The sequence below is a fragment of the Chiloscyllium plagiosum genome, unplaced genomic scaffold (assembly GCF_037043375.1).
Source record: "Chiloscyllium plagiosum isolate Xiang-an unplaced genomic scaffold, Cpla_swu_hap1 HiC_scaffold_36, whole genome shotgun sequence".
Classification (NCBI taxonomy): Eukaryota; Metazoa; Chordata; class Chondrichthyes; order Orectolobiformes; family Hemiscylliidae; genus Chiloscyllium; species Chiloscyllium plagiosum.
The window spans coordinates 8,228,730-8,253,683 of record NW_028270174.1 but is presented as its reverse complement, the minus strand read 5'-3'; the positions used below and the strand labels follow the sequence as shown (position 1 = coordinate 8,253,683).

The 24,954-nt window shown below is 43.5% G+C and overlaps 1 protein-coding gene across 20 annotated transcripts in view; it reads left to right on the top strand.

Annotated features, from left to right (window-relative positions):
* The window catches only part of pdlim5a (PDZ and LIM domain 5a), a 278,081-nt gene that overhangs the window by 192,385 nt on the left and 60,742 nt on the right, over positions 1-24,954 (top strand). For 14 of the 20 annotated variants that reach the window (XM_087979923.1, XM_087979925.1, XM_087979924.1 and 11 more), the window contains 8 exons: positions 2,281-2,484; positions 4,468-4,593; positions 6,370-6,498; positions 8,028-8,255; positions 9,523-9,648; positions 10,460-10,597; positions 19,749-19,835; positions 24,080-24,264. In XM_087979923.1, coding sequence (XP_087836049.1) covers positions 2,281-2,484; positions 4,468-4,593; positions 6,370-6,498; positions 8,028-8,255; positions 9,523-9,648; positions 10,460-10,597; positions 19,749-19,835; positions 24,080-24,264 — 1,223 coding nt within the window. The remainder of the gene's footprint in view (positions 1-2,280; positions 2,485-4,467; positions 4,594-6,369; positions 6,499-8,027; positions 8,256-9,522; positions 9,649-10,459; positions 10,598-19,748; positions 19,836-24,079; positions 24,265-24,954) is intronic. The other 6 variants (XM_087979929.1, XM_087979930.1, XM_087979928.1 and 3 more) reach the window with 5 other exon arrangements.

Below are 24,954 nucleotides of genomic sequence, written 5' to 3'. Positions count from 1 at the left end.
CAACACTCAGAGAGTGGGGAGCCTCTGGGATTCTCTGCCACAGAATGTGGTTAAGGCCAAAGCATTGCAAATCATCAAGAAGGCAATACTTATAGTTCTTGGGGCTAAAAGAATCAAAGGGTAAGGGGTGGGTGACAGGATAGAGAGTAGGATGATCATATTAAATGGTGGAACAGGCTTGAAAGGCTGAATGGCCCATTCCTGCTCCTACTTTCTGTTTCTTTGGGTTTACCTGATCAAACAAGCCTCTTGTCATTGTAAGGACCTTTCATCAGGTCAGCCCCCAGAAGGTGACGAGTGACCCTGACCCATTGTGGTGAGTGGCATACAATGACACCATGGTCTTCCCCCAGCATAGAGACTGCAGCAGTTCAACAGTGGGCTTCACCGTCACTTTCTCGGGGCAGTTAGGGATAGGCAATAGCTACTGGTTCAGCCAGTAACAACCTTGTGAAAGAGCTTTTCTTTTCAAAAGTATGTCTTGAGATTTTACAGCAAATTTACTATAATGATACCAGGAATGAGGAATTTTAGATGGAAGGAAAAGTTACAGGAAGTGGACTTATTCTCCTTGGAGTAGAGAAAATGAGGGGAATGACCTGACATTGAGATGTTCAAAGTTATGAACAATTTAAAGAAGGATATTTCAGCTTCTACCAGTTGCTACGTAAGTAACTAGAGGTCACAACTACAAGGTTGTCAGCCAGAGAGCTAGGAGTGAGATAAGGAGAAACTTCTTTACTCTGAGTTGCTGAGATTCTGAATGTGCTGTCTGGGAATGGTGGAGGAGGGTTTCAAAAGAGAGCTGGATATGTATATTTGAAGGGGATGAATTTAGAGGATCTTGGGGGTAGGGCTGGAGAATGGGAATAGCTTTTTCAGAAGCCTGTACAGATAAGCCAAATGGCCACCTTCTTTGCTGTCAAATTCTATGATTGTCTTAAATCTCAAATCTCTGTGTTCCTTGTGGTTGACATCGATTCCTGATACTGTCACTGAAAGGGGCTCATGTCAGCCATGCATCAGACTAAGGGGGAGGGGCTTGGAGACTGCAACTCCCACTTCAATTACCCACACAGGAGCCCCAGGTTAAGGGTTGATAAAGCCATAGAGTCAATAGCTTTGAGTTAGCACTAATGAGTCTCAAGACGTAATCCACATAATCAAATTGGCTGGTGCTTTGTCACACGTGCCACATCTTCATGCATCTTCCACCATGTTTGCTTTCTCCTGGCTTATTGGCAGTCTGCTCACCCACTGCCTGTTCATTTTGCTCTGTTCCTGTAATAAATCCTCAGGCAGCGAGATCCCAGTGGCTCCATTTTTGACTTCTGCTTTGTTGAGTAGTTTCCTTTTTGAAAGGACATCAAAGCATACACTTGGCCCACTAGGATGGGCATGAATGCTGGCCTCCCCAGCGATACCCATATCCTGAACCAAATTTTTTAAAAGAAACTCAATGAGTGAGAAAGTTGCCAGGTGCAGGAGAAAGCATTGAGAGTGGGATGAATTATTTCAAAGGGCTGGCATGATCTGGATGTCCTCCTGCTGTGGGACTGCTACCGTTCCACAATTCCACCATGTAGATGTTTCGGGACCACTGGACGTTAAGTGTGTGCGGTCTCTTTTTAAAGTTCAGACGCGTAACATTCGGAAGGAGGCGCATCAACAAAACGTCTCGGGAAATGGAAGAATGCGGTCAGTAGATCAAATGGGATCATTATTTTTATCTTGAAGTTGACAGGAGCAGTCACGTTGAGAGCAGGAACCGGGTGTGGGGCTTGCATAGCACCCACCGCACAGTATCAGACCATTCAGCCCAACTGGACTCTGCTAGCTTTGACACTCCACGCCAACCTTCATTCATCCTTCTTTACCTCACTTACCTTCTATTCCGTAGTCCCTTGTGTGATTTCCCTTCAATGTATTATTGCCATGTACCATTATTCCTTGCTCTTAATGGTATGTTTTCTGTGTGTGAAAGAACTGTGCTGGAATCCAGATTCAGTGGCTGTGGAGCTGGAAAAACAGCAGGTCAAACAGCATCCGAGGAGCAGGAGAGTCAACGTTTCAGCCTGAAACCATTCGTCAGGACCTGAAACATTGGTTCTCCTGCTCCTCGGATGCTGTCTAACCTGCTCTGCTGTTCCAGCTCCACATGTACTAACTCTGGCTTCCAGCAGCTGCAGTCCTCATTGTCTCCGTGCTAGCCCACACCTTGTTCCACCCTGCCCCTTCCCCCCCCCGAGTGACCGATGACTTTCCTTTCCATGACCTAAGTGCTTTGGAAGTTGAGCAGCCATCTCCGACTGGGGGTGCTGGCCAGATGGAATTGTGCACGTCAGGAACGGGTGAGACAGCTTCTCGCTGTGTGTGCTCGGTGGCCACTCAGACTTGCCCTGTCCCTGTGCTCAGTGAGCCACTAGTGGACCTAAGCCCTGCGCTGGAAGCTGCTGGACTCTCTCCCTCTGGAGATGCTGAGAGGTACGGAATGGGGCACTGCTGTGACTGAGGTGGGAGGGGGAGGGGTTGGGAGGGGTGGGGGAAAGAGTTGCAAGTTGCCAAACCTGGCGGCGCGGCCTCTCTCATCTAATGGATGGCCTAGTCATTGAAGGGATGCTGTAGAATGTGTTGAGTGGAGATTGTGGCAAATGTTCACAGCTGTTTGAAAATGTTGATGTCCACTCATCGGAATAAAGTGAAGATTAGAGTAGTGCTGGAAAAGCACAGCAAGTCAGGCAGTATGCGAGGAGCAGGAGAATCAACGTTTCGGGCAAAAGCTTTAAAGTGTAGGCCATTCAGCCCATCATCCCCTTCTGCTATGCACTCAGATCATCACTGCTATGTATCTTGACTCCTATTACTCGCACCCTTCCCATAGCCCTCAATAACTTTGTTAACAAAACTCAGTACCCACTGATCATGGGTGATCTCCGCCTTTTGGTTCTGTATCCTTAAGGATCCCAAAGATTAGTGCATCCATTTCAATGTTTAATTGAATAGTAGGTTTGAGCGAATTACACATTTCCTCTCTCCTTTTGAGACAATGTACTTCCTGTGTTCAGGACCTGCTTACTCCTTTATTCATCTGAAGCACCTCAGTTAGAATACCGTCCAACCTTCCACAGTCAGCCAACTATAGTTAGACCGTGTCCATCTGGCCTACAAATTTAACCCATTTAAACACACCAATACCATCCTGGGCAATTTGCATTGAGTTCCCTGTCACGCCTTTACTGTGGAGTGCTCCAAACTCCATAGACTTCTTCAAATGGGGACATCTTTCAGAGTTAATTTGCATTGGGAGATCAGTTGGAGATTTTCACGATCAAAAGCATGTCTGGGAGACATGATGTGGAGGTGCCGGTGTTGGACTGGGGTGTACAAAGTTAAAAATCACACAACACCAGGTTATAGTTCAACAGGTTTAATTGGAAGCACACTAGCTTTCGGAGCGACGCTCCTTCATCAGGTGATAGTGGAGGGCTCGATCCTAACACACAGAATTTATAGCAAAAATTTACAGTGTGATGTAACTGAAATTATACATTGAAAAATTGATTGTTAAGTCTTTTATCTGTTTGAATACCATGAAAGTTTCACTTCTTTCATGTGTAAATCACAAAACCTTTGTTTAAAAGTTGCATTCTCAGGTTAGCTGTTAGCATATTGTCTAGCTATCACCAACAGCTAACCTGAGAATGCAACTTTTAAAGTGAAACTTTCATGGTATTCAAACAGATAAAAGACTTTATCAATTTTTCAATGTATAATTTCAGTTACATCACACTGTAAATTTTTGCTATAAATTCTGTGTGTTCCGATCGAGCCCTCCACTATCACCTGATGAAGGAGCATTGCTCCGAAAGCTAGTGCTTCCAATTAAACCTGTTGGACTATAACCTGGTGTTGTGTGATTTTTAGCTATGCCTGGGAGAGACTGCTGTCCCTGGTTTAAAAAAAAAGGAAAACAAGAAGGGTATAGATGTGCGATCGAAGTAAGGGTGATTTGAGAAAAGTATCCACTTAGGACATGGGACATACTGCAGTGACGTATGGTGGAGGGAGGCTCAACGGAGGCATTGGATAATTCTTTGGACAGAAATGGTGAACAGAGATAGGGGGAGAAGGCAGAAGATTGGCATGAGGTAATAGAAACAGGGCAGGCACCATGGGCCAAACAACACAGGAAGAGGCCATAACAATTCAGAGAATTCTGTAATTAAAGACAATGGGGGCCATTGCAAATTGTGGGTTTTTATCCTTTTGATTGGCAGAGTCAGCCAGAGATGCAGAAATGCTAATTCTGCTCAAATGTCTTATGGTTCAAGCATTCGAAGGGTTAAAGTTCATCCTGGGCAGCTGGATTATTTTAGAAAATGTGCTTTTTTTTTTGAAAGCTGCATTTATGTTAAATCCTTCTCGCTGTTGTCACACTGATTACCTTATTTATTTGCCTTCCACTAGGTGTGAGGGTCAGATCACAGCTACTGCAGCCACCTCTGTCACTTCCCCAGCAACTGTTGAGAGACCAGTCAGTCCACCCTCTGGCCTTTCTACCTTCTGCTGCCTCTTGGCCTCACCTCCTCTTCGGTACTGCAAGATAACCTTCACACAGCCAATTGCCCCCCCCCCATGTTTGCGAATTTGTATTGTTAGCGAGTTTTGAAAAGATTTGTAGCACAGGTTGAGGTTCTGGAAGATTCGTTTTCAAATGTTTCATCACCGTACTAGGTAGTATCTTCAGTGAGCTTCCGAATGAAGCACCAGTGGTGTAGCCCGCTCTCTATTTATATGTTTGAGTTTCCTTGGGTTGGTGAACATCAACTAGCCACAAAACAACATGATCCACTCTCACTAGTATCCTTACATACAGATGAGGAAGGACACCACTTCTACTGGGACAACATGTCCATCCTAGGACAAGCCAAACAGAGACATGCATGAGAATTCCTAGATGCATGGCATTCCAACCGGAACTCTATCAACAAACACATTGACTAGGATCCTATTTACCACCCCCTGAGAAAAAGAACAGGAAATGTCATCACCAATCCAAGGAAACTCAAGTATATAAATAGAAAGCTGGCTACACCACCAGTGCTTCATTTGGAGGCTCACTGAAGATGTATGGTGACAAAACTTCTGAAAATGAACCTTCCAGTTCAGCAAGCAAACCTACATCCAGAATTTGCATTGCATTAAATTTAGGGGATAACAACATTTTCAAATTGAATACAATCTAGGGAAATGATTGCAGCCAAGATAGACTTGAAATTTCACTTACTTGGTTTGATTTCATGTTTTTCTGAAAGTTCTTTTGCGCAGTCAGATGTAAAACTTTCAACAAAGCAGCTCAGTAGGACTTACTTATTGGTTTTAATGTCAATTGAGTCTTCCTTGATATATGTCAGGGCAGTAATCTGGTGCCAATTTATTGATACAACAGAAAATGGATTTGCTGCCAATGTTAATAAGAATGCCCACTTCTCTACACATGATTTAAGCTGATTTAATGTCCATGGAAATGACTTGAGATGGAGCTCAACTCTTTCATAAGTCCATTGGTGCAGACTGGTGAGGTTGTTCGTCAATTAAGTGTGTGCTGATGTGAGAGGAACTTTTAAATTGTACCTAATGCCTACATGACCCATGAAAATGAGGAGCCTTCCTTTGTTGGTCAAATCTCTCTGCTTCAACCCAGGAGTGTGCCCAGCCTTTGGGGTCAGGGTCTACCACAGGCCAAATAAAACTTAAACTATTTGTTTAAACAAAAAAAAAGGGAATGTGAGTGTAAGTGATTGGGATCTCCTCAAGTCCCTGATCCTTGAGGATGAGGTGATAGCATTGTGACAATGACACTCGGCAAGTAATCCAGGCACAACGGTTTATGCTGGAGGGACATTGATTTAAATCCTAACATGGTATTGGGTAGAAAAAAAAATCCAGAATTGGTTTTGTAATAGATATTTTCATTTAAAAAGCCACACTTGGTTAACTAATGTCCTTGACGGAAGTAATCTCCCCCCCCCCCCCCCCCTTACCTGTTCTGGCCTAAATGGTACTCCAGAAGTGGATTGCCCCTCTGAAATCACTTAGCTACTCAGTTCTGTTTAAGAGCAATTAGGTAAAGATGACAGACAGCCAATGATGGTCATGTTCCATGATAGAGTAAAGAAAAAAAAATCTCCTGATTCTGATTGTTTGTGTGGATGTGATTAGTGGATACATGATCCTTTTTTTGTATCAGCAAAAAATGCATTTGGCACTCAATCTATTTGCTTCAATTTTCTCTAGTCCTAATCAAATGAATCTTTTTTCTAATTTTTGTCTTTTACCTTTTATCTTTCTTTGCTTCCTCCTCTTTAGAAAGACGTACCTGAACAATCCTTTAGATGCTTTACCCAAGTGTGCTCCACATCCACCCCCAATCAAGTGCGATCCAAAGACTGAAGCTTATGTTGCCTCTCTTTCTACTGTAAACATCAGAACAGCTAGGTAGAATAGACTGTGCACCTGTACATTATTCCATTATTGAAGACTAGCTTTTCCAATGAGTGCTTGTGGAGTGAAAGCATTGCCTAAGTGATCGTGTATTCTCTGTCAAAAGTGTAGCCTTTGACTGGGGTGGTGTGCTGGGAAATTTTCCTTATCTTGTCTGATACAGCAAGGTGATTTTATGTAGTCCTGCCTTATTGCCATCCTGAGGTAGAGATGCCAGTGTTGGACTGGGGTGGACAAAGTCAGAAGTCACACGACACCAGGTTAGAGGTGAAAGTGAGGACCGCAGATGCTGGAGATCAGAGTTGAAGAGTGTGGCGCTGGAAAAGCACAGCCGGTCAGGCAGCATCCGAGGAGCAGGAGAGTCAACATTTTGGGCAGAAGCCCTTCATCAAGAATCTGTGTTCTGTGTAAAATTCATTCCTGATGAAGGGCTTATGCCCGAAGCGTCGATTTCCCCTGCTCCTCAGATGCTGCCTGACCTGCTATGCTTTTCCAGCAGCATATTCTGAAAACCAGATTATAACCAGGTTTAATTGAAGTCACCTGATGAAGGAGCAGCACTCCGAAAGCTTGTGGTTTAAAGTAAATCTGTTGGACTATAACCTGGTGTTGCATGAATTCTGGCTTTATTACCAGCCTGAGCAGTAATACCTGTGTACAGAAAAGGAGAAATAAACTTGCATTTCATACAGCGACTTCCACTATTCCTGGATGTCCCAAATACTTTACAACCAATGAAGAACTTTTGAAGTGTTATTGTGTTGTGATGGAGTAAATATTGCTGCTAATTTGTGCACAGCAAGACCCCACAAGCAACATGATGATGACGCTCAGATGATCTCATTTTTGAAATACTTATTGTGGAACAAGCATTGGTCAGGACACTAGGAGGGAAATGACTCTCCCACTGTTTTGCAAAGTAATGCAATGGGATGTTTCACATCTTTCTAAGAGGGTTTGAGTGGACTGTATCTGTCCAGATATCCATAAATATGTGCTGGAATGGTTTTGCGGATGAGTTGTCTTATATGGGGCGGCTCAGTGGTTAGCACTGCTGCCTCACAGCACCAGGCTCCCAAGTTCGATTCCAGCCTTGGGTGACTGTCTGTGTGGAGTTTGCACATTCTCCCCGTGTCTGCATGGGTTTCCTCCACATCCTCCGGTTTCCTCCCACAGCTAAAGATGTGCAGGTCAGGTGGATTGGCCATGCTAAATTACCCATAGTGTTAGGTGCATTAGTCAGAGGGAAATGGATCTGGGTGGTTTACTCTTCGGAGGGTCAGTACGGACTTGTTGGGCCGAAGGGCCTGTTTCCACACTGTAGGGAATCTAACCTAATATACTTGCATAACCAAGCCTTTCTGGTCAGTAACTCATTAATCTTTTTGGAAAGAAGCCTTTGAAATTTCTCTCTCTGCCCATTTTAGAAGATAAGAAAGCACTGAATCTTGTGTCAGGGTGTGACTGATCTCACTGGCATGTTTTCAGATTTCTTTTCAACTAGTTGTATTTTGTATGAAAAGATTTGTCAATGTAACGGAAGAGGTGACCTCAAAGATGCCTTCAATCCGGCCAAATCTTCCCCCTACTGCACCCGGAATTGATCCTTATCCTTTAGATGCTGGGAAGCATTCAGTGGCTGTACAAACCTGTGACGTTCCAGCGCTCGCTACCCCACCATCAACCTCCACCTCTGTCGATCCTACAAAGGATGCAGATCCAGCCGTCTGTACTCCTGTCATCTCCAAAAGGTACAGAGATTGAGAGCATGCAGAGCCCAGGTTAACACTGGGAGATAAGTCAAAGAGCACCAAAGGAGGGTGGAGATTTGTGCAAGTCCATGAGGAGTTTAGATAGAATAAATGAGGGTGAACTACTTTTATTGGCCTACTGGTCAGTGACCAAGGGACACCAATTAAAGCAATTAGCAAGGAGGCGATAATTGGCTTTACTCAACACGTTGTGAACTGGCTTGTGTTATCTGAAAGGGTGATGGAGGTAGATTCAACAATAAAAGTGAATTAGACATGTAACTGAAAAGAAGAAATCTGAGACAGGTTAGTTTTACCCTATTGATGTTGTGTTGTTGCAATAGTAACCCTGCTCAGTATGAGAGGAACCACAGATTCAGACATTTGGTGTATGTGCTTGGCTGAGGAGCCAATGGTGTGAAGCTACCATCCATGGGATTATGACTGAACGCCTCTAAGTCAGAATCGAACCTAAATGTGATGACACCCTAGTGCTGCGGATCATTCTTTGGCCTGGGATAACCGAGAGCATGGCTGTATGGGTGTCGCCTCTCTACTTTAATCACACCTCATGTTCATGGGGAACCTGATGCTAAATCATTCATAGGCGACCTGATTCTGGCTCAGGGTTTTGTAAGTAGCAGAGCAGCTACCTCGCTGCGATCTATTGAAAGTCATCCCTCGAGCCTTTTGTTTTTAAAAAAGAAAAGATATCTGCAGCGCGGTGGGGAAACAGCAGAGAGAGGCTAATTGATTGATTAGTTCTTTTAAAGAGCCAGCACAGGCTTGATTGGCCAAATGGCCTCCTGCACTGGATAATTCAATTAGCTAACTTTCTATTGAAAGTAACATCATAAGGTTTTTCAATGTAGTTTTGAATATATTTGTCAGGTACACTGTCTCTCCCTCCCGTCACTCTCGCCAGCTCCTCCACCTTGCCACCCCTCTCCACCTTGCCCTCCACGTCATCCTGACCTATCCCGCTCCCCACCCTTCTCTGTCCTCTCCATCTTTGTCTCACCCAAGCTTCTAGCCTCCTCTACCCAACCTCCGTTTTCCCCCCCTCCCCACTTGCAGCCTCTCATTCTTGTCCTACCCCAAGCCTACCTATCCCACCAATGCTGCAGGCCTATTCACCTCACCTTTCTCCCCTCACCCTCTCTACCCCAACCCTTTCTTTTTTCTGTCTTTCGCCAATTCCTATTCTACACTTGCGTACTTTTTGTCTCCCTCCCTGTCTTTTTCTTCCGTTGGCTCTTCTGTGTAGGCAAGTTTTGGAAAATCCACTTGAAGCGTTGCCAAAGTCGACCCCACCTCTTCCACTCGTGAAACAAAGCCCAGAGGCTAAGAACGCGGCTGCTATGATCACTGCTGTACTCACTGCTCAAGCCAGGTATTCTGCAATCATCACTGCAAGATTTGTTCTTGTTGGCTTCAGGATATTTGCAATATTCACTCGAGAACAGGAGTAACCTAAACTGGGCCTTAGTGCGCCCTTCACCGTTTATGACATCATGGAGTATCATAGCACAGAAAGAATCTCTTCAGCCCATCATGTCTGTGCCAGTCATCAAGCCTCTATTTATTCCAATCTGACTGTGTTCATCGAAATGCTGCTTAAATGTTGTGATGTTTCCTGTCTCTACTGCCCTTAACGGCGCAGAGTTCCAAATATCAACCGTCTCTCCGGGTGAACGAAACTCTTTTTAACTTCCCTTACTTTAAATCAGTGCCCCCTACTTATTGACCCCTCTATTGAGGGGGGAGGCGGGGGGGGGTGATGTTTATTCCTGTCAGCCCTATATAGGCCCCTCATCATCTTGTGGCTCCATTCAGTCAGATTGTGACTGACTTAACTCACCTCCGAACCCAAGTTCCTTCTCATTTGAAACAGTAACAAGTTTGATGTTTAAATTTATTAAATTAAAAAAAAAAGAAGTGTGAAGTGATGGTTAATGAAGTAACTATGAAATGATGTTGTCTCATCTTTAAACTGCCCTTACTCCTGTAACATTTGAGTGTGGATCAGACAGAATTCTCAAACTCCTCACCCACAGACTAGTACTTTTTCTTTTTGAAAAAAAACTCTTCACATATTCTGTTTCAGTCTGCTTTATGTCTTTTCTTTGTTGATCCTATTTTCCTTTACATGTGTTCCTTTCTTTCTGTAATTTTATTTTGGGGGAAAACAAACTGTCCATCAGACTGTCTGAACCTGCTGTCTCTCCATCCCTGCTGGATACTCTCCTCATCACACCGGTTACAAAACCTCTGCCTACACAACCCTTCACATTGCCCAAGCGTCAGTCCACCAGCTCTTTATATGTGCCGAAGACCAGGAGGTAAGGAAAGGTCAGCATGGTGTGTACTTCCTCCTATGGAAGATTTACAAAACTGCAGAATAATTGTGATGTTTTGGATCTTGCTGGAGAAAGGGGTGTGTTGCTGAAGCTCACTTTCGCCCCCCCCCCCCAGGACAAATGCAAGAATGCCAAATTTTGAGTTGGCTTGCCAATCGATCAAGGGACAACGGTCACCGATTTGTGTACTGACGCATTCACTTCCGGTTTCTCCCACCACAGCCATGTGCAGACCTTCAACATCCACACTGCGGCTGCAGACCTTAGCGAGAATGTGAATCTGCACCCTTCTGTCCTGGGGTATAAATTGTTGTGACTGTTTGGAATCTGGCATTCTTGTCTGTGTCCTTGAGGAACAAAGGCTAAAATCTACAGGGACACATCCCTCTTTTCAACAAGATTCGCACTTTGTAGGACCCTGCAACCGATTATGTCTTAATTTCATGAATATCACTTCATATTGAGTCAAAATTGTAAGTTTACTTCAGGCAGAGGTCTCCTGTAGTTGGGCACCCAAGAGACTTGCTTCATTCCCCACCCCCCACTGAAGCAAATAGTGTGTGAGCCATGTAGTTTGCTCAGAGACAGAGGCTATCAGAAATGCAGGAGAATAAGATCATTTAGCCCCTTGAGACTGCTATCCCACCATTCAAGGAGATCTTGGTTAATTTGGAATCTAACTCCATAAACCTACCTTTGCTCCATATCCCTTAACATTTTTGGCCAAGAAAAATCTTATCAATTTCAGTTTTAAAATGAATAATTACCCACTGTTAATTGTGATTTGTAGAATACAGTTCCAACCTTCCACAACATCTGTGTGAGGATGTGTTTGGTTATTTCACTCCTGAAAGATGTGACCTTAACAATTGGCTTGTACCTCTCCAGCTCCAACCTGCAGAAATGGTTTCTCTCTACCTGCACTCTCTTGTCTTACTGTCTTGAAAACTTCCAATTGATCACTGCTTACCTTTCTAAATTCCACAAAATTCAACTCTTGTTTGTTTAATCTCTCCTCATGGCATACCGGCCAGATATCTTTCTAGTAACTCTGACTGGTTTACAGAATTGGCCCTTTTAGTAGGATTTGATGCTGTTTTCGTTGTGATATCTGTAGTTGTAATTCTGGAAGCCTTCCAGTCATAGAGATGTACAACACAGAAACAGGCTCTTTGGTCCATGCTGACCAGATAGCCTAACCCAATCTAATCCCACCTGCCAGCACCTGGCCCATATCCCTCTCAACCCTTCTGATTCATATACCCATCCAGATGCCTTTTAAATGTTGCAATTGTACCAGCCTCCACCACTTCCTCTGGCAGCTCATTCCATACACACACCACCCTCTGCATGAAAAAGTTGTCCCATAGGTACCTTTTATATCTTTCTCCACTCACCTTAAACCTATATCCTCTAGTTTGTACACTCCTACCCCAGAGAAAAACCCTTGACAATTCACTCTATCCAAGCCCCTCATGATTTTATAAATCTCTATAAGGTCACCCTTCAGCCTCCAATGCTCCAGGGAAAACAGCCCCAGCCTATTCAGCCTCTTTCTCTGGCTCAAACCTTCTAACACTGGCAACATCCTAATAAATATTTTCTGAACCCTTTGAAGTTTCACGACATCCTTCTTATAGCAGGGTGACCAGAATTTTATGCAATATTCCAATAGTGGCCTAGCCAATGTCTTGTGCAGCCACAATATGACCTCCCAACTCCTATACTCAAATGCTCTGTCCAATAAATACCAAATGCCACCTTCACTATCCTATTCCTGTGACTCCACTTTCAAGGAACTATTAACTTGCACTTCAAGGTCTCTTTGTTCAGCAACACTCTCCAGGGCCTTACCATTAAGTGTGTAAGTCCTGCCCTGATTTGTCTTTCCAAAATGCAGCACCTGATGTTGATCTAGATTAAACTCCATCTGCCACTCCTGGGCCCATTGGCCCATCTGATCAATGTCCAGTTGTATTTTGGTGTCACCATTACTAACCTCACCACATCCAAATCCTTTACTGTATATAAATGCCAAAAACAGTGGATCCTGCACTGATCCTTGTGGCACACTACTGCTCACAGGCCCTCAGTCTGAAAAGCAACTCTTCACCACCACCCTCTGTCTTCTACCTTCGCACCAGTTCTGCATTCAAATAGATAGTTGTCCCTCTATTCCGTGAGATCTAATGTTGTTCACCAGTCTATCACAAGGAAATTTGTCCTACACCTTACTGAAGTCCATATAGATCATGTCCACTGCTCTGCCTCCATCAATCCCCTTCGTTACTTCTTCAAAAAACCCAATTAAGTTAGTGAGATGAGATTTCCCACACACAAAGCCACGTTGACTATCTCTAATCCGTTCTTGCCTTTCCAAATACATATAAATCCTGTTCCTCAGGATTCCTTTCAACAGCTTACCCACCACTGATGTCAGGCTCACCAGTCTATAGTACCCTGAAATCTCCTTACCACCAGGAGAAAGTGAGGACTGCAGATGCTGGGGATCAGAGTTGAGAGTGCTGGAAAAGACCAGCTGGTCAGGCAGCATCTGAGGAGCAGGAGAATCGATGTTTCGTGCATAAGTTCTTCATCAGGAAAGAGCTTACGCTTCAAATGTCGACTCTCCTGCTCCTCGAATGCTGCCTGGCCAGCTGTGCTTTTCCAGCACCACACACTTTTCCTTACCGCCAGTTAAGCCAACCTCCAGTTTTCCAGTACCTCACCTATGGTCCTTTCTCTCCCCTGGCAATTCACATGTCTAACTGATAAAGACACATTTCTGTTTGTCAATCCTTTTGATATTATAATTGCCTCTTCTGTTAATGTCTGTGTTACATTCAACCATTCATCTACTTGAGTCCTTTTTGCCTCATTCAGTAATGAGTCTATACCTCTGCTCCACCTCTCCAACTTAGGATATCAAGAGATATATAGTGTAGGAAAAGCCCCAGCACTTAGGCTGTGGATGTTGGCACAATCTATTGGAGAGTTTTGCACATACATGTCTTTTGTGTGGAAACATTGCTTTCTGAATGTACAGGCTCTGAAGATTGAGGTTATGTTTCCTTTGATTCTTATTCTGCCCAACTAGAAGAAGTTGTTAATGCACTCTATTGCAGATTTGTTTAAAGGTTCAAACCTGACTAATTGGTTCTTTGATTAATCCAGTTGGTTGGAGGGCTGGTTTGATGTGAGGCCAGCAAGTGTGGGCTCAATTCCGGCACTGGCTGAGATTTCCAGAAAGGCCTCTCCCTCTCAGCCGCTCCTGTTCTGAGGCACGGTGACCTTCAGGTTAAACCAACACTGGTCATCTCTCTCGAATGAGAGAGCAGCTCTTTGGGACTTTAATTACTGCGCTGGAATATGAAGTTTACCTGATGCTGAGATGGTTGGTTCACCTTCTTCATTCAATTCAATTCCCCCACCCGATCTGTATGAACAGCCACTAGGAGGATATGTGAAGGGAAAGGGGAATGAAATCAGATGACTCCCTACCCGTAAGACCTGACCAAACATGCACAGCTCCTAGAGGGCTGAATACAGTTAAGGATTTCTGTCCAGCTATGGTCAGCATGCATGTGGCAATTTGCCAATGTGGATGTCATTTATATATCATGTTGTGTGTGCACAGGTAGCATGGATAAATGTACCAACTATTTCAGCCTTGGATTCCGCCAGGTTCGTTGCTCTGCAAGACTGCTAGGTCGCACTTAAAGGCCAGTAAGCAAATGTTAGCACTCTGACTGTAGCTCTCCATTGTACCGGCCTGTCCAAGACTTTTTTTGGTTTTTTTTTGGAATGCAGAAGTGCAATTGTTAAAGAAGTTTCCTTTCGAACAAGTGTTTTCATTGAGCAGCTGAAAACTCTTCAGGGAAGTGTGAAGAATTGTATTGAAAGGCAGTGACTGCTTGGCATGGTTTGACAAGATTTGATCAGTTGATAAACTATGAAGCAATGGCAGGCAGTGGATACCCTTTAAATTGTGAGTGAGGAAGGCAACAAGAAAAGTGTGTAAAACTCTTTGCACCTTAATTTCACAAACATAAGCTCACAAGAAACTATACTGATTGGACCCTAACATATGCCAAATTTCATTCACCCATCACCACTGTGCTCATTGCCCTATGTTGGATCCCAGTCCATTGGTGCCTCAAGTTTCAAGACTCTTATCCATTTTCAGATTCTTCCATGACCCCATGTTTTAATATCTCTTTGAAATCCTCCTTCCAAGATCTCCACACTCCTCCATTTCTGGCCTCTTTAATGTCCCACCCCAATTCCACTCTGGTCCTCAAAGAAAATGAGGTCATTGTCTGAAGCATATTTTGTATCCTTCCAGATTTGACTTTGAGTGCAATGATTTCAGATTGTAACCACTACTGTGACCATTTCCACTGAGCACACTTTGTTGTTTAACACCCACGTTTACCTTGCACCATTGATGAAAGTCACACAATACCGGGTTACAGTCCAACAGGTTTATTTGGAAATACAAGCTTTCGGAGTGCTGCTCTTTCATCAGGTACCTAGTGAGGCAAGATCATAGGACACAGCATTTGTAAGTAAAAGATCAAAATGTCGTACAACTGATGCAATGTATACAACTGATCAATTGTAATGCACTGAGCTTTTGCTATAAAGTCTGTCCTATGTATCCTGCCCCACTAGGAGCAGTGCTCTGAAAGCTTGTACTTCCAAGTAAACCTGTTGGACTATAACCTGATATTACGTGATTTTTAACTTTGTCCACCCCAGTCCAACACTGGCTCCTCCATGTCATTGTGCCATTGAAACTCTGCATTGGTCCTTTTGCACTCTCCCTACCTTCCCCCACCCCGATATCCCCGATTCTTCACTTGCTTCAAATCTCTGTCACCTTCCAGTGCTGATGACAAGTTGTCCACCTGAAATGTTTAACTCTGTTTCTCTGTCTCTACTGATGCTGCCTAACCAGCACACTCTCTCTCTAATTTAGAGATTCAAGCAGTTTGAAGGGGTTGTTAGCTCAGTTGGCTGATTTGTGATGTAGACAGATGCCAGCAGGATGGATTCAATCCCCATCCTGACTGAGGGCATCAAGAAGGTGCTGCCTTCTCAATCTCTCCCCTCGAGAGAGCAGCCCTACGGTCCCCTTGGATTCTGGCAAATTTACCTTCCTATGTAATATTTAGAATGTTTTACAAGTAGCTAACTCTTAGCTAACCAGTAGCTAAGTCTTAGAATTACTATCAGGGGGAAAGAAATGTACAAACTTGATTCTTGCAGAAAAGAAAGAGGTATTGCCAAGGCTTCCCACGTTGCATTCATCAGGACAAACACAAGAATGCACTGAATTTTGGCTATTCTTGTGTTTTCCAGATGAGTGAATGACTAAAAGCTGAGACAGAATGTCTTCCTTTCTAAGTGTTATTACAGGAAAAAATGTGCCTGCCTTTATGTGTGTAAAAGGGGTGTGCATGTGCAACAGCAGAACTAATTCCATTAAAACCATCCCACTTGGCTTGGTTTTATGGCCCAGTTTTGATTTACAAACACTATGTCCCTCTTTTGGGATTAATCACAACTGTGATGTGTCCTTTGAGCAGCTGGACCATGCAGTGTTACCACATTAAATGGCTGAGCTGTGAAACTTACATTCTTGGTTTATTGGGCAGTGAACAGGTGCAATAACAGAGCTTAGCTCCTTTGAACACCATGTGAAATGCCAGGCAAGCTGCAGATAAGACTGTGTGTGTATTAGAATCATAGAATAGAATCTCTACTGTGTGGAAACAGGCCCTTCAGCCCAACAAGTCCATTCTGATCCTCTGAAGAGTAACCCACCCAGACCCATTCCCCTACATTTACACCTGACTAGTGCACTTAACCTACATATCCCTGAACACTGTGGGCAGTTTACCATGGCCGATTCACCTAACCTAAGCAGGAGGAAACTGGAGCACCAGCAGGAAACCCACACAGACACAGGGAAAATGTGCAAACTCCACACAGACAGTCACCTGAGGCTGGAATCGAACCTGGGTCCCTGGCGCTGTGAGGCAGCAGTACTAACCACTAACCTCCCAACTTCTGATGCTTAAAGTCCACTTTGCTTTTCCCTTCAGTTCCTGTTCCAAAGTCTTCCTCGTGAATACTTTGCAAAATGGAGTAATTGTAAAGATAGGACAGAGAAAATTGTGCCTCCAAGTTATACACTTCTGTTTTCAGCACATATACATTACTTGGGACTGTTGTGGAGGAGTAGATATTGATTTTACAATTTATCTTTTTGATTACATGATAATATTAGAGAAAGAAAATGGGGGTTGGGGGGCAATAGCCTCATGGTTTATCACTGGATTGTTAATCCAAAGACCCAGGTAATGACCCGGGGGACCTGGGTTCAAATCCCGCCATGGCAGATGCTGGAATTTGAATTCAATTTTTTAAAAATCTGATATTAAGAGAATTTATGAACCATCCTCAATTGTTGGAAAAACTATCCGATTCACTAATGCTATTTAGTAGCATATTCTTCCATTTAGGGAAGGAAACTGCTACCGTGCGACATGTGACTCCAGACACAAAGCAGTGTGGTTGACGCTTAACTGCCCTCTGGGCAATTAGGGATGGGTAATAAATACTGGCCTAACCATTGATGTCCTTATTCCATGAACAAATGAAGAAAAAAGGGGAGAAAGGCCATTCAGCGCCTCGAGCCTGTAGTGCCATTCCAAAGCATCATGGTTGGTCTACCTCAACATCATATTCCCATTCTATCCTTATTGAACTACAAAAGCAGGTCAGAGGCTAGGGATCTTGCAGCGAGTAACTCACCTCCTGATTTCTACTAATAACAAAGCACAAGTCAGGAGTGTGATGGAGTGTTCCTCACTTGTTTGGATGAGTGCAACTCCAACACCATCCAGGTAAATACAGCCTGCTTGATTGGCACCACACCCACCAGCTTTAACATTTACTCCCTTCACCACCAATGCACAGTGGCAGCAGTATGTACCATCTGTAGTAACTTGCCAAGACTCCTTCAACAGCACCTTCCAAACCAGTGGGCTTTACCGTGTAGAGAAACCACTAATTCAGGCACATGGGCACACCACACCAAGCTCCCTTCTAAACCTCTCTGCTCTATCCTGACTCAGAAACTTATTACTGCCATTCCTTCAGTGTCACTGGCTGAAAATTCCTGAAACTTCCTCCCTAACAGCATTGTGGCTGTACCGACACAAACTGCAACAGCTCAAGAATGCAGGTCACCACCAACTTCTCAAGGGCAAATGGGGACGGACAATAAATGCTGGCTCAGCCTGTGACACCCACATCCTGTGAATTAATTAAAAGAGGAAGATCTCTGCATTCCACTAATATCCCAAAAAAAGTCTTTATTTTCATCATTCCTAGAGCCTTTCATCTGTCCTAACATGGAGCATCTTCTAGACTGTGCAGTCATATCTCGCATGTCTTCAAACCATTGCAATAGCCTCTATAATGCAGTTGGATGTCAACGTTTGACTTGGAAAGTAGAAAATAACTGTGTGTTGCATCTGGCAGACTTTGACTGTCATTACATAGTAACTATTAATGGTTGCAGGATATGCGTTTGTGCCTGTCATCCATCCCACACAGCAGGTCAAATTGAAAGGACTCTGAGTGCTATGATCAATGTATTCACCTAGCAATACAGAGGCATTTTAATAGCAATACCCTGCTGAAGGGATTGACCGTCTTCGTTATTTAAAGCTCAAATTTGTGAATACCTATTAACCAGCACATTCCTTTGGAAGGGAACTGGATGAGACTCCCAAATCTGTATGTGCTTTTGTAAATGTGCACCAAGAATCTTTGGCTGGAACCTCCACCTTCAGAAAGCTTCATCAAGTCAAACTTAGTTTAAATGGAGTGCATGGTGGCTCAATGGTTAGCACTGCTGCCTCACAGCACCAGGGACCTGCATTCGATTCCACCCTCGGGTGACTGTGTGGAGTTTGCACATTCTCCCTGTATCTGCGTGGGTTTCCTCCCACAGTCGAAAGATGTGCAGTTAGGTGGATTGGCCCAGGGATGTGTAGGTTAGGTGGATTGGCCATGGGAACTGCAGGATTACAAGGATGGGGTAGGGTGCTGGATCTACGTGGGATACTTTTTGGAGGGAGGGTGGATCAAATGGCCTATGGGATTCTATGAAATGATGGGACTGTACATATGGGGCAGGCTAATGTCCTGGGAACATGGGTTCAAATCCCACGACGGCAGCTGGTGAAGTTTGAATTAAAAAAATAATTTGGACCAAAACATTAGCCTAATGGTGACCATGGAACCATTGGTTAAACACTTGTCTTCAGACTGTATGTCTGCATGCTACAACTCGCATGTGACTTTCAGAAAGCCTCACTCGAGATAGGAGCATGTAATGCAGCGAGTGTAAATATCGGAAGCAAGTCTCTCAGGTCAGTATTATGTGGGCACAGAACAGGAGGTAAGGGGATATTTCCCTCCCTGCTGTGTCTAATGTTCAAGCCCTGCAGTTTGTCTTCTCAGCCTGGGTACAGAGTAGATGCTTTCCTCAACAGAGAGAAGGGAAAAGTTGAGGAAGTCGCCCAGTATGGCTCTTGAATATCTTAACAATATGAGAATGGGTTTTACAACCAAGGCTACCCAAGTAAAGGAGAAAGAGGCGGCACAGTGGTTAGCACTGCTGCCTCACAGCGCCTGAGAACCGGGTTCAATTCCCGCCTCAGGCAACTGACTGTGTGGAGTTTGCACATTCTCCCCGTGTCTGTGTGGGTTTCCTCCGGGTGCTCCGGTTTCCTCCCACAATCCAAAGATGTGCAAGTCAGGTGAATTGGCCATGCTAAATTGCCCGTAGTGTTAGGTAATGGGTAAATGTAGGGGTCTGGGTGGGTTGCGCTTCGGCGGGTCAGTGTGGACTTGTTGGGCCGAAGGGCCTGTTTCCACACTGTAATGTAATGTAATCTAATCTAATCTAAAGGAGGGGGGTGGGGAGGCAGTTGGTGTTAAAATGTCCAAAATTAAAATTCTGACCTCACTTCAGCTGTTCTTTTGAATCATCTTTCTACTGTGTACCTATAATTGCATTCTTTCCCTTTCTCTGACCTTTCTGTTTTCACAGTGTTACATGGCATGAATCAGTTTTCTGTTCAGAAAAGTCCTCTGTCAGACAGTTTTCAATCTCACCAATTAAGTCTGCAAAGCCTAGGTAATATTTCTCCGTCTTTTCCTGGAATAATATAATCTTGGCCTGGTTGGGCTATCTCGATTTAATTAACCTGGAGAAATGCTGAACTGTCCATGTTTGCAAGTTCCTCTTTGGGCGTTCCCCCCCCCCCCCCCCTCCTGATTTCTGTCATCTCATCCAACCTTACAATACTCTGAGATCTCTACAATGTATGTTCCCAGGTATAATAGTTCATAAAATGTTTCATGTTAGAAAGGGCAACATTACAAAGGAAGCAAACTTGTACTCTGTGGCACAGTGCTGTGCTGTTCACACAGATATATTTTTTCAGAGTCAGTAAGAGGGTGCACGTGCTCATTTTGGCATTCTTCTCAGTATAATATTATGCTGTATCTCAAAATCAAGAGATAATATTGATTGCTTGTTCACTAATTGACAAATTAGAGTTTCCATACAAGGTGATAATATTGATGGAAAACAAAAATTCTTTCACATACTCAGCAGGTCAGAACACATCTACAAAGAGAAACACAATACTTGTTTCACTTCAGTGTCCACTGCCAGAATATTTGGACTAATAATGGAATGCACATACATGTGTGTGCATCACATGTACCTCTGTGTGTGGGTTCGTGTGCATGTATACCCATGTACGTACAGTTCGTTCTGGTATAATGCACATTTCATTACCACGAATTGACTATAACACATTTGATGAATTGTGGGCACTTTTTGATAATGCAAATTTTCTACTGAATGGTAGAGTGATTTTCTATTGGTGATCTTCTACAGCGCAATTTTCTATAGCACAGGATTGCAGAGCAATGCAACTGTCGCATTATTACAGAACAACCTGTAAATGTGTATGCATGCTTGCATGCATGCCTGTTCATGAGTATGTGTACCCATTTGTGAGTACATGTGTTTGCACACCTGTATCTGTGCCTGTGAGTGTGTGTCTTTCTGTCTGGTTACACATGCATTCAGACATCAGATGCTCAGATGTAGCTGGGAGTGCAGTAAGGACTTTCTTTTCCCTTTGCATTGCCTTTATTTAATGCCTTTCATGACTACTGAACATTTTAAACAGCTTTACAGCCAATGAAAGACTTTTGAAGAGTCTTCGCTGTTGTTTATTTTTTGTATCACGAACACCCACAGACAGCAGTGTGATTGTGACCAAACGGTCAGTTTTATGTGCTGTTGACTGAGTAATATATATTGACCAGGACAGTGGGAAAATTTCTCTGCTTTTATTTGAAGTAGTGTCAAACTATGGGCAGCACGGTGGCTCAGTGGTTGGCACTGCTGCCTCACAGCGCCAGGGGTCAGGGTTCAATTACCGCCTCGGGTGACGGTCTGTGTGGAGTTTGCACATTCTCCCTGTGGCAAAAGTTAGGGCTGCAGATGCTGGAAACCAGAGTTTTGATTAGGGTGGTGCTGGAAAAGCACAGCAGGTCAGGCAGCATCTGAGGGGCAGGAGAATCGATGTTTTGGGCAAAAGCCTCTTCCTAATGAAGGGCTTTGCCTGAAACGTCGATTTTCCTGCTCTTCGGATGCTGCCTGACCTGCTGTTCTTTTCCAGCACCACATTCTCCCTGTGTCTGCGTGGGTTTCCTCCCACAGTCCAAAGATGTGCGGGTGAGGTGAATTGGTCATGCTAAATTGCCCATAGTGTTAGGTGCCTTAGTCAGGGATAAATACAGGGATGGGGAATGGGTCTGAGTGGGTTACTCTTTGGAGGGTCACTGTGGACTTGTTGAGCCGAAGGGCCTGTTTCCATACTGTAGGGAATCTAGTCTAATCGTTCACATCCCACCAAGAGCGCAGAGTTCTGCAGCAGTGCAGATTTATATTTAAGAACTATCTGGAAAAACTGAAAGATTTTGAACTATTTCAACATTTTCTAAATAAATAAGGTTTTTAACCATATGATTTTGGAGGAAACACAAATAAAAGATTTTAGGGAGATAACAGGTGAGGTTTATGGCCCTTTATTGTTGGAAGACCTTGGATCTGAAAGACAATGGGGCTCTGTGCAAGCGGCTGCCTAACAACCCTTTCTGGACTTGCCTTTCTAGTTTTTAATAAAGATAATTAATGAAGAAGTCAAGTCTCTCTCCCTCTCTGTGAATGTTCCAAATACAAGTATTTCTGATGACTTTATAAATCCCAAAGAACAGAACTGTGACCATTTCTGAAGATTTGGATCCCATTTGCCTTCAATCTGAGTTGAAAGTTTTACCGTGAATCTAATCCTATTGATCTCATTGATATGATTCCCAGGAGACTGTGGGAATTCATCGGTTCTGATCTTTGCTTCCAGCCCCTTGGCTAGCAGGGACGTTTATTTCCTCTGCTCTCCTTTACAAATATTTGCAGAGACTGTTGTCTTTTTGTTGTGAGTGTGTCTGTGTTTGGGATTAGAAGGGAATATAGATCGAATTCTGGGATTATAGTTCTGTTGTTACCTGGTGTTTGCCATTTGTTTTGCGAATAAGTTTTATTTTATAATAAATTGATTATTTTCTGAGTTAATTAGAGGCGCTTGGGAAAGCTCCCTTCATTCTGGATAATGTACAAAAGAGAAGCAATTGTCCATTTTTATGATTGAATCAATGATGTATACTAATGGTGTGACTTGTGAAGCGTGAAGCTCCATTATCTGCGCAGTCGTCCCATCACTATCAAAACAGGGGAGCCTCTGGTTTGATCCAAAGAACAGCACCTCTGACAGGGCAGCACACCCTCAGTGTTACTGCTGATCTTTTGATTTTTGCACTCAAATTCTTGAACCTTCAAACTCAGAGGCAAGATTGTCATCAACTGAGCTATATGTTCACAACTCAACTGCAAATGCTAATCCAGTTGTAATAGCAATTGGGAGTTACAACACGGGTTTTATATAAAGGGTACATATTTGACTGTGGTTCTAGGACAAGATATTCATGGATAAATGCAGTAAACTCATGAGTTCTGTTTGGCCAGCGAGTGGTGAAAATGGAACTTGCAATCGCATGGAGCCATTGAGGTGAATGACATAGATATGTTTAAGGGGAAGCTAGATAAGTACAGGGTGGGATGACAAAATAGGATACGTTGACTTGGTGGATGAAGTGAGATAGAAGGAGGATTCCTGTTTGCATGAACACTGAATGAATGGCCTGTTTTAGTGTGTATTGTAAGTAATATGCAAGAGGCTAAGGGAGTACAGGGGACTATTAGCTTTATAAATAAGACTCCTAATATTGAAAAACAATCAAGTAATGTGTGATCTTTCTAGATCTGTGGTCGGGCTTCAAGATGAAATATGGTGGCTGTAATATTGTATTTAACTCTGAGCATCAAAGCACTGTGGGTGTACTCACACCTGATGGACTGCAGCAGTTCAAGAAAGCAGCACCTTCCCAAGGATAGTTAGGGACGAGCAATAAATGCCAGCAATGCCCACGTCTCATGAACACATTTTAAAAAGAACATGCCTTAGGAAGGTACAGTGAAGCTTTACCAGGCTGATGTAAGGGCAGACTGCGTAGCGTCAGAGGTTAATAGAGACCCAATGGAGCTGTTCAGAATTCTAAAAGGTTTTGAAAGAGCAAGCTGACAGAAATTTTCCTCTGTCAAGGTGATGTATTACAATTCACTTGGAGAGTTTGAGTCGCCATGGCATCCTGGATTTTTACCAGCATGTTATAGCCTGGAGTTATGGATTGTGCATCTGGTTCTGGTAATGTAGGCTGGAAATGGATCCATTCTGACGAGAGAATGAATAACGTAAAAGTGTTTTTTTTTTCCCCTGTCCCTTATTGTGTGTTTCTTGAGTGGAGAACATGATCTACATCCTTCTCCATCTTCCCGACATGACTCAGTTTATGCAAAACACTTGCTTCTAGTTCAAAGCTGAGGCTGCACCTTAATAATGATTGCGCTAGCCTTTCTTGACATTATCCAACTACAAAAGCTTTGCAGCTTTATTGCAATTTACGTTTCCACCTTGAACACTAATATTTGCTTTTCAGATCAGATATAAAGTGACTGTGTTCTTTGACTTGTAAGTATTATGGAATCCATTCCACCAGGACCTACAAACCAACTTATGTTCACAAACAAAGACTGCTGAAAAGGGTCGACAAGTCTGGCAGCATCCGTGGAGAGAAAGCAGAGAGTTGTTGATTTTCCAGCCAATTTCTGTTTTTGTTTCTGATTTCCAGCATCTGCAGTCCTTTTTGATTCTTTATAACCAATTTCTGTTGCTCTTTTCACAGTGGGGATGCTGTGGATGTTCCTCAGCCCATTGGCCCAGCCACGGCTTCTGTCAAGCCCATGTCGAAGATGCCCAGTGGGGTCTGTCACACCTCCCCCATTGCTGCTGTGTCCAGCCCAACCTTCAAACCTAGTGGAGTCGCTGGATCTACCAGACCAGCAGGTTGGCAAGCTGCCAACTCAGCAGGTAAAATGCAATTCATTTTGTTTTAATATTTTAAAATTGCGGATAACTTTTATGGGTAAAGACTCTCATTGGCTTGTGAAATGATCATCTCTTATAAAAGTCGAACCACCTCCAAGATTTGCTAAAAACGCACTCGTATCTCATATACCTCCTTAAGGCTGACTCCAAACATTTAGTCAAAAATTCCCAACTCGCTGAACTTAAATCTGCTCACCACTGAAGTCAAATGTGCTTGTAAGCAAACCTACTTGATAAAATAGAACAGCACGCATTGAATTACAACGTCATAGAGTGTGGAAGTAGGCCATTCAGCCCATCATGTCTGAACAGGCTCTCTGAATGAACTTTGCAACTTAGTGCCACTCTCCACCTGGAAGCAGGCACATTGATCCTATTCAAAAAATCATCTAATGCCCTCTTGAATGACTCTGCTGAATCTGATTGGGGACACCGGTTTTGGACTGGGGTGTACAAAGTTAAAAAATCACACACCAGATTATAGTCCAACAGGCTTATTTGGAAGCACTAGCTTTCAGAGCGACGCTCCTTCATCAGGTGGTTCTCCAAAAGCTAGTGCTTCCAAATAAACAGGACTGTAACCTAGTGTTGTGGGATTTCTAACTCTGCCTAACCTGTCACCAATGATACGTCCAACAAGTACATTCCAGATATTTGTAAATAAATATATTC